The 23,887-nt window shown below is 37.8% G+C and overlaps 4 protein-coding genes across 8 annotated transcripts; 1 reads left to right on the forward strand and 3 right to left on the reverse strand.

Moving 5' to 3' along the window:
• Positions 1–684: 684 nt before the first annotated feature.
• cbr1 (carbonyl reductase 1) lies at positions 685–5,211 on the reverse strand. Its single transcript, XM_020639230.3, has 7 exons — positions 5,064–5,211; positions 4,108–4,231; positions 3,338–3,507; positions 2,322–2,429; positions 1,707–1,915; positions 1,438–1,491; positions 685–1,335 (listed from the first exon to the last, which is right to left on the reverse strand). Exons 2-7 carry the CDS (start codon positions 4,218–4,220, stop codon positions 1,162–1,164), a joined length of 828 nt encoding a protein of 275 aa, XP_020494886.2. The 5' UTR covers positions 4,221–4,231; positions 5,064–5,211; the 3' UTR covers positions 685–1,161.
• A 1,196-nt stretch (positions 5,212–6,407) lies between these two features.
• LOC109987943 (carbonyl reductase [NADPH] 1) lies at positions 6,408–10,735 on the reverse strand. Its single transcript, XM_020639225.2, has 7 exons — positions 10,573–10,735; positions 9,653–9,767; positions 8,828–8,997; positions 8,069–8,176; positions 7,527–7,735; positions 7,247–7,300; positions 6,408–7,134 (listed from the first exon to the last, which is right to left on the reverse strand). Exons 1-7 carry the CDS (start codon positions 10,718–10,720, stop codon positions 6,961–6,963), a joined length of 978 nt encoding a protein of 325 aa, XP_020494881.2. The 5' UTR covers positions 10,721–10,735; the 3' UTR covers positions 6,408–6,960.
• Positions 10,711–15,732, forward strand: setd4 (SET domain containing 4). Of its 3 annotated transcripts, XM_020639231.3 has the most exons (13): positions 10,711–10,818; positions 11,463–11,556; positions 11,659–11,754; positions 12,039–12,076; positions 12,467–12,555; positions 12,829–13,065; positions 13,264–13,323; positions 13,509–13,638; positions 13,771–13,945; positions 14,274–14,352; positions 14,591–14,671; positions 14,770–14,893; positions 14,982–15,732. In XM_020639231.3, the coding sequence occupies exons 1-13, from the start codon at positions 10,813–10,815 to the stop codon at positions 15,129–15,131; spliced, it is 1,359 nt and encodes a 452-aa protein (XP_020494887.2). In that variant the 5' UTR covers positions 10,711–10,812; the 3' UTR covers positions 15,132–15,732. The 3 variants fall into 3 exon arrangements, with proteins under 3 accessions (XP_020494887.2, XP_065815526.1, XP_065815527.1); XM_065959454.1 differs by having other exon boundaries at positions 11,463–11,754; XM_065959455.1 differs by having other exon boundaries at positions 11,463–11,754; positions 15,000–15,732.
• A 6-nt stretch (positions 15,733–15,738) lies between these two features.
• Positions 15,739–22,384, reverse strand: cryzl1 (crystallin, zeta (quinone reductase)-like 1). 3 transcript variants are annotated; one of them, XM_065959457.1, is made up of 13 exons: positions 22,167–22,384; positions 21,451–21,492; positions 20,588–20,660; positions 20,431–20,475; positions 19,816–19,884; positions 18,824–18,957; positions 18,586–18,697; positions 18,292–18,312; positions 17,705–17,803; positions 17,411–17,523; positions 17,169–17,274; positions 17,032–17,077; positions 15,739–16,751 (listed from the first exon to the last, which is right to left on the reverse strand). In XM_065959457.1, exons 1-13 carry the CDS (start codon positions 22,230–22,232, stop codon positions 16,655–16,657), a joined length of 1,023 nt encoding a protein of 340 aa, XP_065815529.1. In that variant the 5' UTR covers positions 22,233–22,384; the 3' UTR covers positions 15,739–16,654. The 3 variants fall into 3 exon arrangements, with proteins under 3 accessions (XP_065815529.1, XP_020483803.2, XP_020483804.2); XM_020628147.3 differs by having other exon boundaries at positions 21,415–21,492; positions 22,167–22,383; XM_020628148.3 differs by lacking the exon at positions 18,292–18,312 and having other exon boundaries at positions 21,415–21,492; positions 22,167–22,383.
• Positions 22,385–23,887: the final 1,503 nt, after the last annotated feature.

Genomic DNA, 23,887 nt, shown 5'->3' on the forward strand with positions numbered 1-23,887 from the left:
TGCTATGCTGAAATCATTTGTTAAAAAAAATGTAAAATGTACCAAGAAATGAAAAGAAACTGCAATATTTCAGTGATCATTCAGTCTTTCCTTAAATAGAAAAAAGGCAGCAGTGTGATTTAACAGTCAGTGCAGCTATAAAAAACCTCTCTAAACCACACATGTTCATAAATAATGTAATAAACATTGATGTCACACGTGCAGTTTTAATATGTCTTCACTGACAGTGTCATTTATTGTTGGCTGTGTCATTATATATGTCACCATAAATGTGTCTACAACTAAAAATGGATAGGTTCATGCTACATTGTTTGATGTTGTGCTGCAAATCAAAGAAACCCTACATTTATCCTGACCTTTATATCTGTGTTACACTCACAGAAACTGAACACATCAGATCATCCCCAGAACACTTAAACATCACATCGTACACGCTCCCATTTCAGAACCAGTGTGTTATACAGTCTTGTGTAATGCTCACTTTGGCCACTAGGTGTCACTACATCTCACTAAATCCGCCTGTATCTCATGACAAGACACTTCACATTACAGTGAGAATATAACTTACAACTAAATAAGGATTAGAACATTCGACTTATTTATTTCACTTTCATAGTTTTTCTCCAACAAAACGAATTGTTCCTTAAAAAACCTGCTTTCAGACCTTAAACAAGCATGACTGTGATTTAAAAGCTTTGAACCTTTTCTAACTTGAAACGACTGTGAATGTGTTTATCCTAGAAGCAGAAAACTACTCAACTTTGTGTTTGTTCTTATCGAATAATCTCCTTTTCAATAAACATTTTGTCATTTTGATTTCAAATTGTCTTCATGTTCAGACAAGAAAGCAAATGTCAAACAGTTGAAACGCATTCGTATGCCCCATGATTTCACAAGATAACAAGTTTTCCTTTTTACATGAAACAATTGTAAAACAGTTAAAACTACAGGAAAGTTCAAAATGGGAGTTTCATAAGAAAAAAAATATTGGGCAGCACTCATACAGATCTTTGCATAATTAGTGTTGCCTAGAAGACGCAAACAAAGAAGTTATCATTTTAAAAAAAATAATTGGTGGATTGTGAGATTTATTTATTTATTATTTTGTTAATAGCAGACATGTTCTTAATAGTAACACAAAGGAAGGTCCTTGTGACCCTCTCACCATGTCTGAACTTTTTTATCAGAAACAAACTTTCCATGAGGCTCTGTGGCTCCAGGAGGCAGCAGTGCCAAGTAGACTGGAGTTTCAGCGCCCTCCGCTGGTGACTTTGGGGCTTTTGGACCTGCCATGTCAGTGCCCACCAAGCCTGGACAGCAGGCGCTCAGCAGGATCTATTAGACATGATGATACGTTTAAAAAAAAAACGTGTTAGCGGAGCATTTTTGACTGGAACAAAACCAGAAAACCTCTCATTTTAATATTTCAGTCGTTACCCCGTCTTTTGGTCTCTCCTTGGACAGACAACGAGCCAGAATCATGGACAGGACCTGAAGACAGAAACACAGACCTGCATAAGTCCCATACCTTATTTCTCTAAGGAAGAAGCTATGAGACAGGAATTATCAGAATTGTTTTCAACCTTTAGTCCCTCATTTTGATGGCTCGGGACAAAGATCTCACCACTCTCTGCATTTTTAAGACCTACAAACTTTTTTTTAATCATCGCTATTTCAAACTCTGTAGATGACTTAATGGGTCATACCGTCAGTCCAGTTTTGGACACTCCATAGGCCGTGTCAGGCCAGCCTCCCTGCTTGTGTTGGCCAGTCTGGGCCTCCTTAATAAATGTTTGCATCAGCCCCGACAGCTCCTCCTCAGTGATGTCCTCGCTGCGGAAACGCTCTTGCAGAGCCGAGCTGCACTGGTTCAGAGCACGGACACTGACAAAGCTGGAGACATTCACCACGCGACCTGAAAAAACACACACACACACACACACACACACACGCGCAGATACATATGCTGTTAGAAGTTTGTAAAGTAGTTACAAACAAGTGTGTATCTCATGTCAACCTTTTCAGTCATGATTTGAACATTTCCCCACAAACTGAATGTGAGTTGGATGTTTGGTTAGTTTTTTTTATCATACAAAAATATCAAACAGCACGCACATCTGAAAAACTTAAGTACTGTGCTGAACAAAAAACATCCAAATAGCATATAGGAAAAAATGTTTTTCTGAATCAAGCCAGAACAAACTCTCAAAAATGAAACTGTGTAGAAAACCACTGTCATAGTCTGCCAAACTTTCAGCCTGCAATTTAGATTGTGCACCGAGCTGTTCATAAAGATATTCGGTGAAGTCCTCAATCCTTACCTCCATCTTTTATGATTGGCAGGAAGTGAGTCAACATGTCTCTGGTGGCAAAGTAGTTTGTCTTGAGGGTCTCCTCGGCCTGGACTCCAAATGGAGCCGTGTCTGCCACTGAAGAGAGCAAATCAGATAGAAAGAGAGATAACAACATTTCATGATAGGCTACATGCATTGTCATCTTAAGCTTCTCATCTCATCTCATTGTGCGAGCCAGTCATTTAGTCCTGTGGTGGGTTTAAATCCATGTCAAAAGTTAGGTATCTGATATACAATTGTCTGCACTTATTGAGTAAACAAATGATGATTTCTGTTTCAAAGCTTCTGCATATTAAAGGTGCACTATGGAGTTTTGGTAGAGAAATGTGAAAGATGGAGAAATGTACAGATTCTGTGGTATATGTTCATAACGCTATACACAAACAAAGCATTGTTCAGTATAAGATAACACACACACTGTTTAAACCCTTGTTCAGTCGTCATTCTTTCCCAAACAATAGTGACTGAAGGTCAGAACATTTTCATGACTCAGAAGAGTAATGTCACTTACTTAAACTGTTTGACTGCATTTGTATCAGTGTAATAATTTAAAATGTGTTCATTATTAACTGGATAGAAACCCCCTGAGTCCTTAGTAAAAAAGAACATTTTGATGAATATATTCTTACTGTTTAAGAAATGGCATGCTGGTTGGCCCAGTGGTTAGGTTGTGCACCTGATAAACAGAGGCTATAGTCCTCGAGTGGCTTTTTGATTGCAACCATCCACCTCTACAATTTTCTTTCACAGTCCTTTTCACTTCATAGAAAGCATAAAACTAAAACATTTAAATAGAAAATGATAAGCTACTAGAAAAATCTCATAGTAATGATGACATTACTCAAACATGAATTATACTACTGTATGATTTTTCTTTTTACAATAATGATACAGGAACGATGCTGCTTGTAAAGCGGCACTGAAATGTTTTGTGTGACATCAGTAGTTAAACATAAGCAGTAAATAAATGATTGTGATCTTACCTTTGAATGCTATCCCAGCATTATTAATAAGGACGTCAACCCCTCCATACTTGTCTGTAAAGTAAGATGCAGCAGTCTTGATGCTTTGAAGGTCATTGATGTCCAGCTGATAAAAGTTGGCCTTTATTCCCTCTGAGGCCAGAGACTCCAATGCCGCCCGACCACGACAGCTGCAGGAACAGAAGAAAAGTTCAACCTTTATCTAGTCCTTAAAAATGAAGAAAAATATCTTTCAAAATGCTCATTACAGTTTTTTCTGTACTGAAAGCTAGAAGCAAATTCTTGTGTTTATAAAGGTGGTACCACAAAGTTTAGCTTATTAACATATTGTCAAATTAGTTGTGTAATTGTCTTTATCACTGCAGCCCTAAAATAATCTAAATTTATAAACCCAAAACAGCTTTGGTTATTATGAGATTATTTCTAAAAATGATTGTGTTTTCTTAATACATAATACATTGTAGAGAAATTACTTTATATGACCATAACATGTTTTTTTAATTATATATGAAACCTTATTTTTATTGACATGAATGATTGTCTAACACACATTCTGGTTGAAAAGTTGCATGTTAAATATGTTTGGAGCTTATTAAAAACAGTGTTTGAAAAATGAGATTCAATACAATAGTCAAGTCATATTAATTCACTGAGAAAAGACGGACAGAAAGAAGATCCTTATGGGAGACATTCAGGTCAGTATAATAAAAGATCAAAGTCAAAGCCTTATGCAAAAACCTGGTCCAGGCGTTTCCAGGTGTGCTACTTACACATCTCTGGCCGTGAGGTAAACGTCTCCTTGAAACTGCTTTCTGAGGGCTTTGACGATGGCAAGGCCTATGCCTTTGTTACTGCCTGTTACCACGGCAACCTTTGTAGGCATGTCTGTCAACCCTGAGAAGCATTAGACACATTACAAACATAATACAGTAATAAGTGACAACTCTAATGGAGGTAAACCTGAAAATAAACCCACAGCTGTCAGTCCTGAGAATAAAATGTCTTTGCTATGAGTCAAGTGGGCTATACTTTCAGCTCTGTAGGAGGATGTTTTTCTTTTTTTAAACAGACAAGATTTGCAGAGTCATGGTGACAATTTTGAAAAAGATTCCAAGGTTTATCCTATAGCTCATCTATAGAGTGGAATAACAAGCCAAACAAGCTTGACTCAAGAAAAACAGACACTTTAACACTGGTATCAGACACTGAACGTGTTAGACTCATGTCCAACTTTTAGCAATGTCAAAGTGAAAAGAAAGCTTTAAGTTGTTTAATTATTGCAAATATTCCCCTTTCCAACTTAGAGGAATCAAATGAAAAAGCCCCTTTTGAGATACAAAAGAGATGCAACAGTCATTTTAAAAGAATACATTTAAAAATGTATCCCTGATTTAAACGTTTTGGGCTATTTGTCAATGTGAACTTGTTTTATAAGAAATTATTCAGTAACACTAGGCTAGGATTTTGTGCTGCCACGCTGACAATATAAACCCAATAATTTAAAACATAAAAACATTAAGAGTTTAAGAGACTGTTTCATTATACATTTTAGATAAAGAGAGGAAGTTTTCCCTGGTTTCATGTATATTTTTTAACATCATTGACTGGCTTAAATGTGTATGATTAAATTGACCAATCCAACAAAAATGAAAAACTTCTAACGATCTAATTCTAACTATAACAGCTTTCAAATATACATCTAAGAGGTGAAATGGAGGCTTCTTACTTTAATCTGATTCAGATGCGTTGGGTGGACCTGTGGTGTTGAAGCTGCAGAGAGGAGTGAATCGCTGCACCTACATCGACAAGGTAGGGCAGGGCAAAGGTATTTATTTTGAGCTCTCTTCAAACATAGAGCAACCAGGGGCGATGTCAGGATTTCTGGGCCCAATGAGAAGATCCAACTGGGCCCCTCCACCACATGTGATACTGCTATCACCTCTTTACTACCCAAATGACCACTTTTAAAAGCTTTCAAATAAGGTTGTCAAAGTTTTTGATACCACATATTTTGAAAGAATGTAGTCTTTTTTATTTTAATTATCAATATTATCCAAAGTAACAAATCTTTAGGAAGCTACATCCTGTTATCAACCCAATCCCTGGGTTCCATTGCCATTCCTTTCAGACATGGAAGTTGGCACCACCTCACCTTACACCTGTATGATGAAAATGTATTAACCTTGCTGTCTCAATGCAGTATTTGGGGAGTTTTGTGCGCACTGTGACCAGAAACATAATGTCCACAATTCCACAACCGTCACAGTCAGCTTATGAAGTGGTCATATTCTCAGAACATCCCTATAAACAATATATGCCTCAGCCTCAAGACCAAATAAACAAGATTAAAGTTAATTTACATATTGAAATAAACAAAGGTTTCTTGCAGATGGCAGGATCCAACTCTTACTTTTTGTAAGTGTCAAAGGGAATGCCCCAAGGTACGGTTCTGGGACCAATTTTATTTTCCATTATATCTATAACCTGTGTGAAAATCTGTCTAATGACATGTATCAGTTTTATGCTGATGACATGATCATCTACTGTTGCAACTGACACGATTTGCAGAGTCATGGTGACAATTTCGAAATAACTGCCAAAGAACTATAGCTAATCTATAGAGTGGAATAACAAGCCAAACAAGCATGACTCAAGAAAAACACAGTTCAATACTCAAGTAGTGGTTGACTTGCAGTTAGACAAGCTGCTTGATCATTCTCTGCATTACACATTGTCGTTGTTTTCTTGACAGACCGACATGAACCGCGTCGGAGAGTTAAGTATTAGTACAACAGAGATCTGTGTTGTACTCTGGAAACTGAAAACAGCTAATCACTCATATTGAACATACAGTACGTCATAGACATGACATGCCTTTCTCTTTGTCAAAAAGTGTAATACGAAGTGTATTTTCCACCAGGTGTCACTACATGTTACTGGATCTCTATTTTACTGGAGTCTTCCTTATTTGAACACATTTTATAGTACAGTCATAAAGAATGCATGTGGTGGCAATCTGTTATCATCATTTTTAATACACTCCTTTAAAAAAAAAAAAAAATCTTACAACTTTGATTTGTAATTCCTTTATTGTTTTTGTTATGAAAGAAAAGTCATACCGCAAATGTTTTGACAGAAAAGCATACTATTTTCCAATGATTTCATAACATTATGGTTTCTACCAGCTAAGACAAGTTTTCCTTATATCGTGTATAAAAAACGTCTACATATAAAAGTTAGGTAACATCAGAGAAGTTTTGAAAAAATCAAAATAATAAATCATAGCGATACGCCAGACTCAAGCAACAATCCGCTTAATTATTCTTATCCCATAACTCATAACTCATAACACATAATAGGGATCACTGGAATTATCTGAGTAATAATGTTTGCCATGTCCACCACATGTGTAAGCTAATTTAAATGGTAGCCATGGACTTAAGTATATAGTGATTGCAGCTCTGGTTAATGCATTTCATGTGAATTAGTTTTTCCAGATTCTGTTATGCTTGTTTGATTTTTTGTAAAATGTGGACAAAACTGTTCTCTATGCAAGTTTTTGGCATTTAGGTGTTTTTGTAGATATGCTCACACTTACTCAAACTCTCTATTTCTTTGGTCTTCTACCACGTCTGAACTTTTTTATCAGAAACAAACTTTCCATGAGGCTCTGTGGCTCCAGGAGGCAACAGTGCCAGGTAGACCGGCGTTTCAGCGCCCTCCTCTGGTGACTTTTGGGCTTTTGGACCTGCCATGTCTGTTCGCACCCAGCCTGGACAGCAGGCGTTCAGCAAGATCTGTAAAAAGAATGAAAAATGCCCGCCCCAAAAAAAGGAAGTGAGCAGGAAGTCTTTCATCTGAAGAAAAAACCATATCATCAACTCATCCTTTTAATATTTCAGTCATTACCCCGTCATTTGGTCTCTCCTTGGACAGGCGACGAGCCAGAATAATGGACAGGGCCTGAAGACAAAAAAATAGATGTGCATATGTGTTAACGATGCATCCATAAGAAAAATTAAAGAGGCATTCCAATTTTTCTTCATTCAAAGTTTCTAAAACCTTTAGTTACTGTTTTTGCTAAGAATAAGGACAAAGAACTCACTAGATTCTCTCTGCTTTTTTTTTTACAATTTGACACCTGCAGACTTGTTCTTTATCTCCCCTGATTAAAACTAAGGATGCATACCGTCAGTCCAGTTTTGGACACTCCATAGGCCGTGTCAGGCCAGCCGCCCTGCTTGTGTTCTCCCTTCTTGGCCCCATCTATGAATGTTTGCATCAGTCCTGACAGCTCCTCCTCAGTGATGTCCTCACTGCGGAAACGCTCTTGCAGAGCCGAGCTGCACTGGTTCAGAGCACGGACACTGACAAAGCTGGAGACATTCACCACGCGACCTGAAAAACATGCACATGAAAATTGAATCTAGTAACCACACCAAACATGCTAAACATAAGTGTCACATGTTGGAAATGTCAGCATGTTCATTTATTATAAGATATAGAGATCATAATGTGCCAACTTTGCAGAGATCAGAATCCAATTAAACATGCCATTTAAAATATTACCAATTCAAATCAAGTAGTCATTAAAAAAAGATTTAATTTCTTTTTCTAAATCAAGATCAAAACAAACCCTTAAAATTGTAGTCTGATACATTTCTTAAACTGTAAATTACATTGTGTGCTGAGGTGTTCATTTTGATATTTGATCAAGTCCTCAGTCCTTACCTCCAGCTTTCACGATCGGCAGGAAGTGAGTCAACATGTCTCTGGTGGCAAAGTAGTTTGTCTTGAGGGTCACCTCGGCCTGGACTCCAAATGGAGCCGTGTCTGCCACTGAAGAGAGAGTGCGTCTCAATGAGCAAATCAGTACAGTGGGAATAAGGGATGGTACTTAAAAACCACTGCTGTTTTTTTACAAGGTTCACATGCTCATATTTGTCACATATGAGTAACTCAGCAAACGGACTGATTACTTTATTTAAAGAGTATAATCCTAAATGCAACAAGTCAGGTTCACCTTTCAGTGTTTAGAATGTACGTTTGCTTAAGCATGTGTGGCTGCAGTTGAGAAACTTGGACTATTATGGGCACTAATGGAAGTTATTTGGGTTATTTATGTGTGTAATGAACTTTTTACTGTTCTAAATGAGCATACACACACACACACACATATATATATATATATATATATATATATATATATTACTGTATATCATTGATCCATTCATAAAGAAAACACAGACATCATGTACTTGTAGATTCAAGCTGGTAAAAAATAGCTTAAATCTCAAAGTACAGGTAGTTCTCTACTAGATTACTTGTTGGAAACATTTTATAATATACTGTTCTATAAGATAAAAGAATTTAATGAAAACATATACACTAAATCAAAATCTGATTTTGTAGCAAAACAATACTTGATTGTTATTTTAGCAACCATTGTGCAAAACTGAAACCATAGACTAAAGTTCTTCTTCTGCGTACTTTTGAATGCTATCCCAGCATTGTTGACGAGGACGTCCACTCCTCCATACTTGTCTTTAAAGTAAGTAGCAGCAGTCTTGATGCTGTTCAGGTCGTCGATGTCCAGCTGGTGAAAGTTTGCCTTCAGTCCCTTTGAGGCCAGAGACTCCACTGCCGCCTGACCACGACCGCTGCAGGAACAGAAAAGAAGTTCAACTTCAATTGAACTTTCACTTGTCATGATTCAAATTAGAAACACGTCCCTTCAGCCGCTGGGCTAATGAGTATTTCTTTGATTTAGAAGTGTTCAGTAACTGCTTCCTCAATCATCCCAGGAACTGTGCACTGTACAGCTATAATTTCAATGAATCGCCTTTTATTGTATAGCGCCATTCCTTAATAGATGTTATCTCAACACACTTTGCGAAAGGAGCAGGTTTCAGGCAAGACCCAACATGAATCCACAATGAGCAAAGAGCTGTGCAACATTTAGCAAAGTAGCAGAGGCAAAGGGAAAGTCCTTTTAACAGGCAGAAACCTCGAGTAGATCCAGACTCCCATTGAACTACCATCTGCTGTGACTTTTACTGAGATAAGATTCTTTTAAAAACATTGTCAGGAGATCCCATGATTAAACCATAATCCACCATTAAGTTTCAATGCTAGGTGGGTTGTTTTCTACAAGCCCTCCCGGGTTTCTTTTGTCCCACCGGTGCACTTTCTGTACACAAAACTCTGTTACTTGTCAGAAAGATTTTGGTCAGAGTGTGAAATGATCTTGTAATCAAGGCCTTATGCATCAACCTGGTCCAGGTATTTCTAGGTGTTTCCAGGTGAGATACTTACACGTCTCTGGCGGTGAGATAAACCTCTCCTTTAAACTGCCGACAGAGAGCATCAACGATAGCAAGGCCGATGCCCTTGTTACCGCCCGTAACCAAGACAACCTTTGTAGACATGTCTGTCAAACCAGAGAGAGACATCAAACACATTACAAACTCATCAACATTACCAAAATGTAAAGCACTTATGACAAACATAATTCACACACAGCTGTCACTCTTAAGAATACAAATATATATATATATATATATATATATACACATAAATAATATATTTTATTTAAATATTTTTTATCTTTTTACAATTGACTGAATCTAAAGCGCTTTCAGGCCTGTAGGAGGAAGATTTTTTTTAAAACTGCTGAGTCATGGTGACGATTTCTAAATCAGACCTGCCAGGCAAGTTTTTCTTACAGGCTACGTTATCTACAAATATACTTGAACTGGAATAACAGGCCAAACATAAGCATTGCTCATAAAAAAAACAAAAAAAAAAAAACAATACTTTTCAACTAACATAAAACATTTCAAGTTAAAAAATATAAAATAAACTGACATAAGAGAAATAAATATTAAAGTGCGCAGTCATGCTCTCGGTTAACCTTTATCCTAATAATTGTTACGACCTTTAACCCTGATTCAAACTTCTATGTAAACCTTTTTTTTATAATAGTTTATACAGTATGACTTTTGCAACCATGGTTTAAAGTTAACTGCATTTGGCCCACAATTCAGTAAGTTAGAATATCACGAGTGGTACCTTTCCTCTGGATTCATATCATTGTTTAATGTATTACATAACCCTAAACGTGCATATCTTTACTTTGCAGACAAAGCCCATTCACCTCCACGTCTTTAAACGCCTAATTCTATGTCAGCGAGATGCTGTCTTTGAAACTACAAGTTTAAATGGAGGATTCTTACTTTTGGCTGATTGCGTAGAGCTGAGTGAACCTTCACTGTGTTGAGGCTGCAGCGAGGAGTGAATCGCTGAAGAAGGAAAATGGGAGGTAAAAAAAAGGGGAGAAAGGCGAGTAAGGCTGGTGGTGTGCTGCGCAGCGTCAATGCGCATACCCGGAAAAACAATGTGACCACGTGGGTTTTGAGAAGAAGCGAGGAAGCGAGAGCGCAAGATCAAAATGAGTTTCAAATGTGAATAATATCATGAAGGTAATATATTTGGTGTTTACGGCGTGTATGTACCTATCCGTACCTAAAGTGTATCGATATATATATATTTTTAAACGCTTTTTTTAGTGCGCGGTTTGTGAGGGGTTCGTGTTAACACTGTGTGAGGGCAGACAGTGTTATGATTGTTACACTCTGAACTACTACACACGATCTACACACTGTTAGTTTGATTAAATGAACATGAGATAGTCGCCAATTGGCTGTGATTGTTTTGCCTTACTTTGACAGATGTTTCTATTTAACTCTAACATAAATTATAAAAATGGGTTGGGCTTATAGTATTGTAACACCTGCCATTATAATGCAGCATAACTGTCCTAGACGATGCACTCTTCAAAATAATAATACAGTCATTCTCCAATTGAATCAATCTTTTCAACTTATTTGAAGATAAAGCTTATTGTGTTGTTTTATTAGGCTGTGCTTTTGTACAAGCCAGTGATATTTCTAGTTGTGTTGACGGTGATGATTATTCAGCAACTTCTGGAAATAATTGAAATGCTCAAAGTGTCAAGTTTGTCAGCTGGAGATTCTGTGTGTTTTAGCATCACATAGCTAGACTTTTTTTTTTTTTGTCATTTTAAGTGGTGTGTGTATGATCTCTATATCTTTGTTCATATCAGGGTGTCACAGGTGGGGTCATGAGGGGTGGCGATCATCGAGCTGGACGAGCTGCGAGGAAGAGGAGGCGGAAACAAGAAAGCATCGTCCAGTCAGGTGTCAATTCATCTTGTGTTTTATTGTTGCTGTATGGGCACAAACTGGTCTCTCTTCTGTTCTCTCCCATCACTAGTCTTGTTTCTCATTCTGTCTCTTCAGTGTCTCTGTGTCACCGGCCGCAGTATGTGAGGCTCATGAAGTTTCTTCACAAACGTGGATTCACATCAACGCTACTGCAGCCAGCACGCTTCACTGGTACGACTCAATTTACTAAAACTCAGGACGCACTTCATATCACTAAAACAGTGTGTAGAATGTTTTCTGTGTGGCAGCATCTGAAAGAGTCTAGACATCTACTTGTATACTTTTGTTTTCAGTGGAAGATTTGGACATTCAGTTTTCTTGACATTAAACAAAGAAAAAGTTGTATTGTCCTCTGATTGACAGATACAGCAGCAACTGTATGGAAAAAGAACCAAATCATCAACTGAAGTACAGATTTTAAAGTTTGTTTGTGTGTGTGTTTGCACGTAATCCAGACACCGGCAGAGGACTGCAATCTCTCAAGACTATAAAGGTAAGTGTTGGACTGTGTAACACAGTTGCACCTTCTGTAACAGTTTGTAAAGCTAGTAATCACTTCAGTGTGAGTCAAGTCTACAAGCACTTTTTTTTTTTAGGTGTGCATTTGCGCATATTTGCATCTGCTAGCTCAGAACCCATAGGCTATTGTCTGACGACGTATGTAAATAGAGATTATGGCATCTATAATCTTGCAGGATTACTAAAAAGCTTTAGGCACAATCATTTACTTAAGACTTAAAAAAAAATTATGTGATTGAAAATCACTCACTTTAAGCCCTTTGGTGCTTTTTTGAAGTCTTTAATTGTCTATCAGTAATTTCATTCTGTTTTTTTTTCAAATGTGTTGTATTTTTCTCTTTGTCTCTCTGTTTTCCTCCGACAGCCTGGTGAGCTGCTCATTTCTCTGCCAGAGTCCTGTCTTCTCACAAGCTCAACTGTGCTAGACAGCTACCTGGGAGAGTGCATCAAGAGGTAAACAGACACAAACACATTCACTGAAGAGTGAGGAGATAAAAACATATATAACAGTATAAATATTTTTAATTGCTGAATGTGGACTTTAAAAAGTGTAAAATTAAATGAATCCTCTTACAGGCACCTTACAATAACTGCTGCTTTTTTGTTGAGTTTGCAGTTAGTTTTTTTTCCATGACCAACTGCATTAAAGCAACCTGCAGTTAATTTAATTACATTGCGAACATGCATACAGACAGACCAAAGTTGTCATTCTTTTTTTCTTCACAGGTGGAAGCCCCGCCTCTCCCCGCTGCTGGTGCTCTGTGTCTTCCTGGTGTGTGAGCGGCATCGAGGGGAGGCCTCCGACTGGTCCCCCTACATCGAAGTGCTCCCCGCCGCTTACACCTGCCCCGCCTACTTCACTGACGATGTCATGGCTGTTCTGCCTGAGAGCGTCAGGAGACGGGCTTCAGAGCAGCGGGAGGCAGTGAGAGAAATCCACGCCTTACATATAGACTTTTTTGAGTAAGTATGGACACTGAATCAAGATGCTTGGGTTATATGTAAGGCTGTGTTCAGACTATTTCACGCACAGATTTTATAGAATTTATTTTCAAAATTCCAGATTTTGTGACACAGAGAATAATAAGATTAATTTATGTAGTTCTTCAATACATGGATATAATAAATGAACTCAAGATAAGTAATTTATTCCTCATTCAGATCCCTGCAGCCAATCCTGAGTCAGCCCGTTAAGGAGGTGCTGACATATGAAGCATTGAGGTACTCAAACGAGCAAACAGTCCAGTCATTTTACAGTTAAATATTTAAATTATTATAAAAAGGAAATTATACACTAGGAATTTAACTTTGTATTAAAAATAAAAGGTAATTAGATTTCAAGTAAATATATTAAAACGTCCTCTGTCAGTTTTTTTTTAACCTGTTCTTCTCCTCTCTTTCTTCAGGTGGGCGTGGTGCAGTGTCAACACACGCTCCGTTTTCATGTCCCACCCATCAAACCCGCTCCTCTCTGGACACGATGTTTATGCTTTAGCTCCTTTTCTGGACCTGCTTAACCACCGCCCCGATGTGCAGGTACCCTCAACACAGTATTCAACATTTAAGCACGAAGTAGACACAGGAACTGATTCCATGTGATCGATTGAACAGTTAGAAAACTGAGTTTAAAAAAAAAAAACCTTATTAGAAATGTTTTGTTGTCTGCAGGTTCAAGCCAGTTTCAACGAGGCGACGCGTTGTTATGAAATCAGGAGCGTCTCTGGGACACATCAGTACAAGCAGGCCTTCATTAACTATGGTTCCCATGACAACCAGCGCCTGATGCTGGAGTACGGATTTGTCACATCGGATAACCCCCACAGTGTGGTCTATGTGGATACAGGTGAACTTGGGCAAGAAACGGGAAAATATGTTTGGCCTGTGAAGCAGCACAGAATAACATTTATATATTAAAGTAGTTGTACCTCTCTTGATACGGACTGGGCTGTTAAAAAAGTGCTTAATTAAAATTTAATTTAGCATTCAAACAAAAGCAGTTGGAAATATTTGCTTAAATCCATTTTATTTATTTCAGTAAATTTGAAAATAAATGTTTGCAATATTTTTTTAAATGCTCCCATTCATGCCAAATGCAAAAAAATAGCAAACCTTAAGATGAATCTTGTTACAGTGTTATTTGGAGTTACTTCAGTGTCTTTGTTTTCCCTCAGATCTCCTCTGTGAGGTTTTAAAAGGCGACAGGAGTTTGGATCAGAAGATCAGATTCCTCAGAGAAAACAATTTCCTTCAGTAAGACTTAACATTTGTTTATAGTCAATTTTCCTTTCATGTATTATAAGATTCGTCTTTAACACTGGTTGTTGCTGTACTTGATAATATTATAACTATAGTGTTAAAGAGGAACAACAAGGAGTTTTACAGGAGTCTTTATGTCCTCATAGCAACATCCAGTTAAATATCTGATTTGTGTCCATGTATAGAAGTAAATGAAGTAATTGTTTTCCTTGTTTTTCTTTCTCCCTGTCAGTAATCTCACTGTGTCCTGTGAAGGGCCCAGTTGGAGACTGATGACAGCTCTCAGACTCTTGTCCCTACCTCAAACACTTTAGTAAGGCTACACAAGTACACATGCGAACACACTACCTGCTTCTCCTACTTTTAAATCTTCCTGTGTGTCTTGAATAAAGCATGTGTTTGTCTCCGTAGTAACCAATGGAGGACAGTGTTGCTCGGTCAGGCGGTATGTGAAGACAGAGAGCAGTGGAGCGTCCAGACAGCTATAACTCTCTGTCACAGACTGCTACAGGACACACACAAGGCTGTGGACAAGGTGTGTAGGTGCACACACACACACTCACTTTTCCAGTGATGCAGCACATGGCCTGATTTCCGTTCTTTATTTTCCTGTGTGTGTTCAGATCTCCTTCCTCCTCCAGCAGTGTGACCAGTCAACCAGGGAGCAGCTGGACGTGGTCCAGGCTCTGCGACAGGAGGAAAGATGCATCCTGGGAAGCTGTCTCGAGGCACTCAAAGGCACGCAAAGACAACCAGACAGGCTGCCAACCTGATGTTGACATTTGATCGGCGGTTTGGCCTACCAGTTGCTAGAAGGAGCGAGGTTATTGGCTGAACTTGTGATGCTGGATGGTCTCCATGTGTCTGCTCTCCTTGTAGACCAGTATGGCAAAAAAAAAGACAGCAGGTTTACATGATAGAAGATTACAGATTCTATCCAGTATGAAGTACTGCCCTGTTATCATGGCCATCAGAACCATAGACTGTAAAACAGACAGTCAGGTGGACCCTTAGTGGAGCTAAGTGAAGGTCAAAGACACGGTGCTCTGAAATGACTGTCAACAAACTCTTTTTTTTTTTAACCATTCTTGATTTAAGTAAGAATGTAAAAAAGAAGAGTAGAGAGGAATCAACACAAAACAATAGATACAGATCTGTTAGTGTGGACTGACACATCAGCCGTGTTGATTCTTTTTTCAGACTAAAAGCTAGTCTGGCTGGAACTGACTGACACACTGCAGTTCAGAAAAAATGAACATTACATTAAAAAATTCTTAAACGACAAGACAAGGTCTATTAAATATCATCTTTAATATATGACATAATAAATGTCAGCACCACTAATTTCCCACCTGATTAAAGATCCAAAACACACACCTGCCCTTTGTTGATTCAGTTTTCTTTATTGAAAGGATATTGAACATTAGAAAGGGTTAATGGTCTCCACGCATTTTCGTTTCATAATTGCTTTTCAATTAATTATTTGTCTTCTCTGTTGATAACACTCTACAGATAACACTCACCTTTCTGTGTGCTTTACATTAGCATTTTAGACATTTATTGTTCATCACAATGTAATAACTATAAAACTGTACTTTGTCTTACCTCTCATGTTGAGAGATGCTTTTAAACATTCTAGTTATTAAAAAGGACAATAACAACCTTTAAGAAAAGTTACAGTGTCATTTTTGGTTATCACAATTTAGAATGAGACATTAGACATCCATCAAGATGTGTAATGATTACCACAGCAAACGTTGCTGTTTTTGCCAATATTATAATGGGAATGATGTCAGAGGTGCTGCTTGTCAACAGGCAAGGCAGGCAACTGTTTAGAATCGCCACTGGGTGATGTTATAAAAATGTGTCTTTATTGACACAAAGGAGGCCTTGATATGGGTTGTAGACTTGGTGTATGAAACCTTTGTCCTGTCCTTTAAAAAGAATCCCACGTTAGGTCTATCATTTCAAACCTGTGTCAGAATCTGGTCAACATTTCCTCATATGAAGGACGTTTTTTTTTTTTTTTTACAGTTTTAACAAAGATTTACATACATGAAACATGAAGTGAAGCCGGTCAAATAGGACTAAGACTCTGATCATTACTGTTAACGCAGACGTGTATTTGTCAGTGTTAACCCATGAAGGCTGCAGGTTGATGATGGTGTCGGTCTGAGCTCCATGTGATACATGCTGAAAAGTTTTCAGGTCTCTTTAAACGATCGATGAGTAGAAACATGGACATTTTGTGTTCTCCACTTTGTCTATATATATCTGGGGTTTTTTTTTTTTTTGGTCAGAGTTGGACAACAGCCTTTTTCTTCTGCTGACGCTGAACGGTCTCCATGGCAACTGTGGCTTCATAGAGAGGAACCGCCTCCTCAGGCTGAGGTCTGGAGAGAAAGATCATTGAAACCAAAAAGATAGATTCTGTCAATGTTCTTACATGACACTGTGCGCATGGTGTTACAAAACTGTGCGCTGTAACTGTTTATAAGAAATACTGAATTCAAATGTATGTTTCGCAAATTAAATGTCCTCTATTCATCCGTTACTTTTACTATAAATATTCTTATAACCATCAACGAATAAACAAAAACTCCTTCCCACTTCAGATTGAAGTTGACCGACATCTAAAGTCCTACTGAGTGTTGTTTGATGTGCGTGTGTTACCTGAGTACTCCAGTTGACATCTTCTCCACAATGTCCTTCAGAATATCTGACACGAGGCTGTTAAGGAGAAAATACGTGTGTATCTGTGTGTTATCGTGTGCATATGTTTAACATGACACACTGTGAGTACAGGATACGGAGGTATCTCCCTTGCTGAGCTGATGACATCGTCCAGACTTCAGAGTTGAGGAAAGTCACAGAGGCCGATTTTAAGTGCAGCAGTCTGCAATCTGGAGGATCCAACTGGAAGGAGAAGAGCAAAAGAGAAACCAAACTGGTGACAAAGCTTCCAATGAAGACAGACAGACTGAGCAGCTTCTTATTCACACTATTTTATTCAGACTGCATGATGCCACTTCTATTTCTGACACTGACTCACCTGCAGGTCTTTGTGGGACGTGACCCAGTGCCCCCCGACTCCCAGCACACTGATGATGTCATGCTTGTGTGGGAGGAGCTTCATCCCCTCCGAAGACTCCTCTTGGAGACGCACTGCAGACAAACATTCACATGTTAAGATGACAGCTTCACCTAGCAGTAGTAGTTATTGTATCTTCACTTCAATTCATATTCCTGAGTGCATGCTGACACATTTTCTAGTCTTAAAAGTTCTGAATTTTTTATAGAATAAATAAGCTAAAAAAAAAAATCATACACAGATTTAAGTATTTACCTCCTGAATCTATGATTATATCCACTCCCAGTCCTCCTGTCTCCTCCAAAACCACTGACAGCAGGTCTGATGAGTCCTTATACACTGGAATCACTTTAGCTGAACACACAAAGACACAGGTTTATAATAAACAACACAAACTGACAAATCTGCAAAACAAATACCAGCCTCAACACCTATTTAAAGCCACACTTAAATCTGCTTCACTCGAGAAGCTTGACGTGTGAGCTGTTGCATTCTCAATTTCTGTCCACATGGTGGCAGCAGATGTCAGCTCCTAGTGTTTTCACCACCACATCTTAGAAAACATGCTTAGAAAAGGTTTTTTTTTAATATTAGGTTAATAACTTAAAAAACACTCTGGGACTAGACGTGTAAAATAATATTAGCCAAACATTTTAAATGTATCTGTGGTGTTTTTTCGTACATTAGAATCATCCTGGCTGCGGAGGGACAAAAGAAACAAAAAGCCATAAACGTGTAATTCATAGAGAATGATCCAACAGCTAAGTACTGCAGGGATTAGTAAACCAGAAGAGGAGCAAGCATGCAAGTGATTTAGAAAGATAGAAAGGAAAGATTCTCACCGACCAAAGGGTCCTGAACACCTGAGGGAAAACATGGAAGGAAGACAGAAAGGAAAAACAGGTGAAGAAGACAGGAAACATAAGAGTCAAAGAAGTGAAAGAGAGCAGAAGAGCATGAAATGATTGGAGCTTAATTGCTGTGATTTGGCAGAAAAGGAATTCTGAAACATTTGACAGACACTCCATGAAAATTAGGCTTGAAACTTTATAATACAGTCGCTGTGAGGAATGTAAAAAAAAAAAGCCTGTGAAAGCAGAGGCTGCAGACCTCTCAGCTTTACACGCGGAACATACCTACGCTTGGCCGAAGCTGCTCCAGGAATGTGTGTGTTTGTGGTGTGTGTGATGTTGTCAGAACCTTCACTCCGTGGTAAGAAGCCAGCTGGACGCACATGAGGCCAAAAGACTTAAGAGGGGAGAGGAGGCGGGAACATTACACGTGTAAAAACAGCAGCCGAAACACTATTCTGTACGTCTTTATTAGGTACTTATAAAAGCAGAAAATTAAAGAAATATTATGGTTTGTACATACACTCGCTCCATCCATGACCAGGAGTGTGTGTCCGGCTGCCATGTGAGCATGCGTGTGTAGAGCAGTGTAAGCACAGAGGCCGTCACGCAGCCCTCCTGCTACACACACCGAGCTGAGCTTCTCTGGTTTCTGGACTGCAGAACAGAAACAAAAAAATACACAAATAAAATTCCCCTGTGTGTTTATTGGATGTGTTTGCAAAGGCTTAATGAGAGAGCTCATTGAAACTAAATAAGCACCAAACACCAAAAATAAATAATGGAATTTGCAGAGAAGATTTGGCAAGTTTTGCTTGGGCGCAACCCACATACTCAGCTCTGCTGCTTATCCCACGAATGCATATTCCTTACAAATGTGGCACCATTTGTAAGGCAAGATTTATTGTCAAGAAGCATTGTTACAATACAGAAATAATCTACCAAAGACAAATGTCCTTACTTTATGTGCGATGTTTAGATTCAGAGTAATATGACAAAAAAAATCTATTTTAAGGGGTGAACTCTACTTTGCTTCATTCTTTTAACCTCCACCTATAAAGACGGCATAGTCACGTCATGTTCTCTTTTCTTTTTGCAAGGGTTCCAAAATAAGTCAGACAGAAACTGCAGGGGAAAGATGAGGGTACTTAAGGTGCTGTTACGCTATTCTGCTCCTTCCAAACTGCCAGCACCACTTTATATTTTCAGGTTTTGAAGTATATCAGTTGAAGAAAGGTAGAGGAAAAAAACACAGTCAGTTCAGCGACCTGCTGTGTCTGCTGGCATTTAGGGCAGAGTGGAGAGCAGTTTGATCAATGAGATGTGACCTGGACTGCCTTTTCTGTGGGCTGACTTGTCAGATAGACACAGTGCAGTAGGATTATGTCAAATCAAAGGAATCAAGACAGAAGTGGGAAAATTGATTCACCAGAAAACCATAATACATGCGGGCTGACTGAGATATGTGTGTGTGTGTGTGTGTGTGTGTGTGTGTGTGTGTGTACAGTAAGTTACCTAATAAGTGTTCATCGATGTCAATGGTATCACAGAGTCCAGAGCAGGGAGAGTCTAGAGGCAGAATCCCTGAAAAGGAGACGGTTGCTATGAGACAGTCCTTTGAAGATACATAGTGCAACATGTGTTATGAGTAATGGCAACATAGAGAATATAAACACTAGTGTTGTTACACATATAAAGCATTTAAAAACCTTGTGGTAACAGCTCGTATGGGTTCTATTTGATTGTGTACAGGGAGGTTTTTTTGCCACTGAAAAGTGTTTAATAATGTGATACATTTGTCTTTATTTTACCTTACGGGGATCACAATACCTAAATGTTTTCTTGGTGCTGCTAGACAACATGTAGAGACAATTTAAAGCAGAAACTTTTTGTGTATGTGAGCATTAGGAGACTGAAGATAACGAAGGGGAACACTTCATTGAATAGGGGACATTTGGCTTGAATGTGATCGATGCATATAATTATTACCATCCAATGTTACTACATTGTGTCACTGGTGATGGTAGTGTTGGGTTTTTTCTTTCTTTTTATGTTTTCCACAACAGTTCTGAGACAACAAAAAAAAATAGCACTTGATTCAATACATCAAGTAAAAGAACAAAAACCTACCTATGACCTCATCATCAGTCTGGAAGAAAGAGACCTTGTCGCCCACTAAACAGAAGAACAGTTAGGATTTGTGTTAAAAGAAAGAATCAATCACAGCTGGCTCTCAATCCGATTTAGTATGATTCAGTGTTTAACCACTGAAAACTGTGTTTGTGACCTTGCAGAACGACCCCAGCTATCTCTCTGCCAACAGGAATTAAATCTCTGAGCATCCCCATGTCTCCAAGAAGCTGCAGCGTAAGAGAGAGGAGACGTCAGTGAACACTGCAGTCACACAAAGAGGTGATGTAATGGTACTTTATAATGTGATTAGAATTATATCTATGTCGTCACATAATAATATTGTTTAGGAAATAACTATAGAATGAAATTATGGACATTTTTTCTGCCATTGTAAGCTTTCTGATTAGCTTGTATTTCAATTTTTATTATTGGTTTGATGGCATTTCATACCCTTTGTGTCAGCGTCTATTCTACATCATCATCTGTGCTTTGTTTCTTGATATTATAGTTACATAATAATAAAGTGTTATATATTCAATTATTCAGAGGGTCCTCCTATTGCACATCGCACATACTGCACAAGTTCACTTTTTCTTTAAATTTTATTGTATTTGATTTACTACCTTTTGCACAATTTAGAATTTATACCTTTTGCACAATTTAGAATTTACTACTGTAAATATTATTTATCTTATTTTTACCTTATCTTATTTTACCTTATTGGTTGTATTGCACCGCGGGACAGAGACAAACGAAATTTCGATTCCACTGTATGTCTGGCATATTTTGAAATTGACAATAAAGTTGACTTTGACTTTGATTGGATCCTGTACATGACTTGATAGATTGACAGGTTAGTCTTCAATATTGGCAACTGATTCAAAAAAACAAAAAACCTAATTTCTAGAATTTCTATTCTATTTCCCTGAACTGCAGCTTACTGTCCGACTATCTGACCATTATTAACTTCGGTTTCAGTACCTTGAGATCCAGAGGGCTGAGTCCACATGCTTTTACCTGAACTCGCACCTGATGGCTGCCTAAGGCCTCCGGAAGCTTCTAGAAAGAAACAATTCAAAAACACTGTGAGAACAAAAATCAACATTTTTTTTAAAAACGTTATTAAAAAATGAATAATCCAGAGACATACTCATAAAGCTCAAAACATTATTCTAAATCTTTTTGATGGTAAAAAAAAAAAAAAACGCTGGGGGGTTTGTCATCTGAAGATTGTATTTCCCAAATCAACTGATGAAACTTAAGTGTATTATATTGAGCTCATTGTGAATTAAATGCGTAAAAAAGTGTCATTTTCTGAGTGAATTACAACAGAGTTAGTAAAGAAAACCAACAGCTGGCAATTGTAGTTAAAGGCAACACAATTTTTCTGGATGCCTTCTTTTTTTTTTCTTTTTTTTTTAATCTCTTCTTAGAAAAATCCTTCTGGCAGTAACAACCCAATGAAACCATATAAGAGAATACAGGTGTTCTTGTTTTTGTATGTGTAAGAGGCTTTGAGAATGAAATGAAGTGTCTGAAGATGTGTGAAGATGCTGGACAATTCTCTTCTCTGTTCCGTACAATGATGTCTGCAGATGGAGCAACTGTACAGAACAGTCTGCCTTCACCTATTTCAATCTGATGCCGTGAAACTACTGACAGACTACAGTCAGGTAGAATAGTATCCACCTTTAACCTGCAGAAAGACCCCAAAACACAAACAACACACTCACCGTGTCCTGAATCACGAACTCGGGCTCAGCATCACTCGCACTAGCTCGGCAGTACAAACCTTTCATTCTGATATAGATTTACTTCATGTGCAGAGATGTATCTGAAATATCACAGACTGTTGAGCTTACACTTCACAGTTATTCAATTCATTCGTCCCAGTATTTATTTCTACAGCTACTACTAGCTTAAGTCAGCTGATCTTCTTCTTCTTCGCTGTTTTGAAATGTATCTTGTGTTATTGAAGTTATCACAACACCGCCCCCTATTGGATGTTTTTAATTAACATCTCTTATTAGTCCTTTATTTCTTTATTTGTATTGTAATACATACGCATATTAGACATATAACAGAGACAAATATTATATATAATTGAATCAATATTTAATCATTGCATGGGACAGACATCAACTAAACAACGGTACATTGCCGAGGAGGGAGGCAGAGATAACTTTAAAAACAAGGCACAGAAGTTAGATTTAAATAAATACTAACACTGTGTCCATATGAACATACAGACATATACATATTCTACATTAATACATCAATATATACACATGCACACATATATACAGTATACTATGTACACATGTAGGCTACAGATAAAAGTTACCATCAAAGTGTCACAGTCACTCAAGTTGTGACTTCCTGCAAAGCCACAAAGTTTGAGTATAGAGGCATTGTTTTCATAGCTTTCGAGTTCTCTGAGGGTTTAATGGAGTCCATTTAGGTACTGAGTTCTATCATGAACACAGAAAAGAGCGGCTTTTAGAAATTTTCATTTTACTTTTGTGGATATGAAATTTTGCCAGTCAAAAGAAAAGATTACTTAAAAAGAATGTCTCTTTGTCCTGTGTCCTTAAATTGAAAAAAATAAAATAAAAAAATAACATCTTCAAAGAAAAAGGAAAAGACATTGATCAGATATATGTGGAGGAAGTTTAACAAATGAGACCAACACGTTTCTGTAAAAGAACATTTCTAAAAAAAGATTTCAAAGAGTTTTAGTTGAGCTATGCAGATTTATTGATTTAATACATCTCTAGTAATAAAAGTAAGCCTCAGCAGTCAGTTTTCGTCGTAGCTTGTTGTCAGGTTGGTGTACCTGTCATGAGCCTTCTAAAGACAAAGTAACCCTTCATAAACAAACTAAAATGAAGAACTTGTATGTATAGCTTACTGACAGTCACACTTAAACTGTAACAATTCCAAAATTGAAATAAAAGAAATATTTTAAAACATATCTCTAATTCTCACAAACAACCCTACATCAGCTTATCTTTGTTTGCCATCCTGGGAGCAACATCACTGTCAAAATAGTGATGAGGGTTATACACTTCAAAGAGTTCCTTCATGCTTATGCAGTCTTACAGATGTTTTTTTTTTTTTTTTACTATTTTGATAGCATTTCGTTATTATAATTGCAACCCTGAATTTTCTGTTTTCATTTTTAACATGACCTTTTTTTTTTTTCCAAAATATAATATATTTCATGCATAATTGTAGTTGCTTACTTCACCAAACAAAGTCTGATAGACTGGCAAGTTAGTCATGTTAAAATCTCATTTTGAAAAGTTCATTTTGAATACATTTTAAAATGTGTTTTTCTTTCTCTAATAAACAGCAGCCGGTGGGAGCGCATCTAATCCTTTTAACTCACAGCGTCCCTGTCATCCCTGCAAGCTCACGGCTGGTGCAAGTCTCGCGAGGTTGTGAAGATGTC

Source organism: Labrus bergylta, chromosome 10, assembly GCF_963930695.1.
Source record: "Labrus bergylta chromosome 10, fLabBer1.1, whole genome shotgun sequence".
Classification (NCBI taxonomy): Eukaryota; Metazoa; Chordata; class Actinopteri; order Labriformes; family Labridae; genus Labrus; species Labrus bergylta.